A 2124-nucleotide genomic window follows, 5' to 3' on the forward strand; every position below is an offset into this window, starting at 1 on the left:
AAATTTAAAATATTGTCCATTTGGGTCAATATCTTTCTAAAATATTGCTGTCAGATGCCAATATGCAAAGTGATAAAAATATCTCATCAACAAAGAGCAAGACGACGCCAAAACATGTGGTTAATAGTCATCTTTGCTCTCATTTTCCCAGTCCAAGATCCAAACAAAGCATAAAAGAGTTAACAAGCCCACACTTTTTCTCACCAACTGAAACAACGTAAGAGGCAACCTAAAAAACACCAATCGATTCAATTTCCACAAAGTAAAGGAGACTTTGTGAAATGGGAATAGTTGAAGAAGCACACAACGTGAAGATTTTAGGAACAGGGGATCGAACTATAGTCCTTGCTCATGGGTTCGGAACAGATCAATCTGTGTGGAAACATTTGGTTCCTTATCTAATTGACGATTATAAGGTTGTTTTGTTTGACAACATGGGAGCTGGAACTACCAACCCAGACTACTTTGACTTTGAAAGGTATTCAAAGTTAGAAGGATACGCCTATGATGTGATCGCTATTTTGGAAGAACTACAAATTCCTTGTTGTATTTATGTCGGTCACTCTGTTTCTGCCATGATTGGTGCCATCGCTTCTATTGCACGTCCCGATCTCTTCACCAAACTTGTCGCCGTTTCTGGTTCTCCAAGGTTAATTTCCTCTTTTCCCTTTGACCTTTTTAGAATTTACTGCTATTAACGTTTGACTGTTTCTCCCTGTTACAATTTATTGATGTTCTCAAGGACAGTTATATCTTACAACTATTTTATCAACTAATACCACAACCATATTCATCGTTTAAAATTACTGTGTGCAGTCAATCATAGAAGGAGAGTACTCCTCCATTCCAATTTGTTCGCTCCTTTTTTCCATTCTAGTAACTCTTTTATTTAAAATTTTCACGTCATATATTTAAGATCAAAAAAATTAAACGATAATTTGATATATTTTATATAACTTTAATTTTAAGGTCACAGAATTCAAAAGTGTTCAATAGTTTTTAAATTATGCGCCAAATTAAAATAGACAAACAAATTAAAATGGAAAGTATTTTTATTTTGAGGGCCGAGGAAGGGAATTACAAAATGATTAATTAAATACTCACTAATTAGTTAAAAGTTTAAATAGTAAACCAACTGCTATTAAGATTCCCGAAAGACAAATATTAGTACAATAATTTGAGTTTAATTTTTGGCTTACTATAATAATTTAAACAAATCATTCAGCTGTTATTAGCTAATATGTTTTAAAATTCTTATTAAACATGTTGGTTGTCACTTATCTACATTGGGTGGGCGACAGGGTTTTTTATTACTTTCAATGGTGTGCTGCATCCTTTTTTTTTTATATGGCTTAGAGATAGTTCTATGAATTTTGTAATGTTCTTTTCTTTTTTCAACTTCCTTATAAGAAATTTTTTACCTTCTGGCAACTTATCTTACTAACTAGAATTAAAAACATCAAAATTTAATTAGGTATTTGAATGACGTGGACTATTACGGAGGATTCGAACAAGAAGATTTGGATCAATTATTTGAAGCAATGAGATCAAATTACAAGGCATGGTGTTCAGGTTTTGCACCTTTAGCTGTAGGAGGGGATATGGAATCTGTTGCGGTACAGGAATTCAGCAGGACATTGTTCAATATGAGACCAGACATTGCATTAAGTGTGTTACAAATTATATTCCAAAGTGATTTGAGGCATATGTTGCCTCATGTGACTGTTCCTTGTCATATAATTCAGAGCATGAAGGACCTGGCTGTGCCTGTGGTAGTCTCTGAATATCTCCATCAGAACCTCGGAGGCGAATCGATTGTGGAGGTGATGTCTACGGATGGCCATCTGCCACAGCTAAGTTCACCTGATATTGTTATTCCAGTGTTGCTTAGGCATATTCGCTTTGATATTTCCGTTGATAAATAATTACTAGCTGCTGGTTGAATTTATTTGGGATATGTACAAAGTTAATTTCTTGCTTTGCTAAATGCAATTCATAGCAAAGCAATCTGCGCAAATTTCAAATGATGATGATTGGTACGTCTCCATTAATAAATCAATTACGTTTCAGTACTTCTAAACTAGTTGAGATCGCCTATATGAATTCTTACTTTCATTTTGTTTT

General features: G+C 34.0%; 1 protein-coding gene across 1 annotated transcript; it reads left to right on the forward strand.

Annotated features, from left to right (window-relative positions):
- LOC129874952 (probable esterase KAI2) lies at nt 1–2124 on the forward strand. Its single transcript, XM_055950350.1, has 2 exons — nt 1–649; nt 1475–2124. Exons 1-2 carry the CDS (start codon nt 282–284, stop codon nt 1923–1925), a joined length of 819 nt encoding a protein of 272 aa, XP_055806325.1. The 5' UTR covers nt 1–281; the 3' UTR covers nt 1926–2124.

This window comes from Solanum dulcamara, chromosome 11 (genome assembly GCF_947179165.1).
Source record: "Solanum dulcamara chromosome 11, daSolDulc1.2, whole genome shotgun sequence".
NCBI lineage: Eukaryota > Viridiplantae > Streptophyta > Magnoliopsida > Solanales > Solanaceae > Solanum > Solanum dulcamara.

Coding starts and splice junctions, on each gene's coding strand:
- LOC129874952 (XM_055950350.1), top strand. CDS start 282: ATGGGAATAGTTGAAGAAGCACACAACGTGAAGATTTTAGGAACAGGG. Junction 650..1,474: donor GCCGTTTCTGGTTCTCCAAG/GTTAATTTCCTC, acceptor AAATTTAATTAG/GTATTTGAATGACGTGGACT.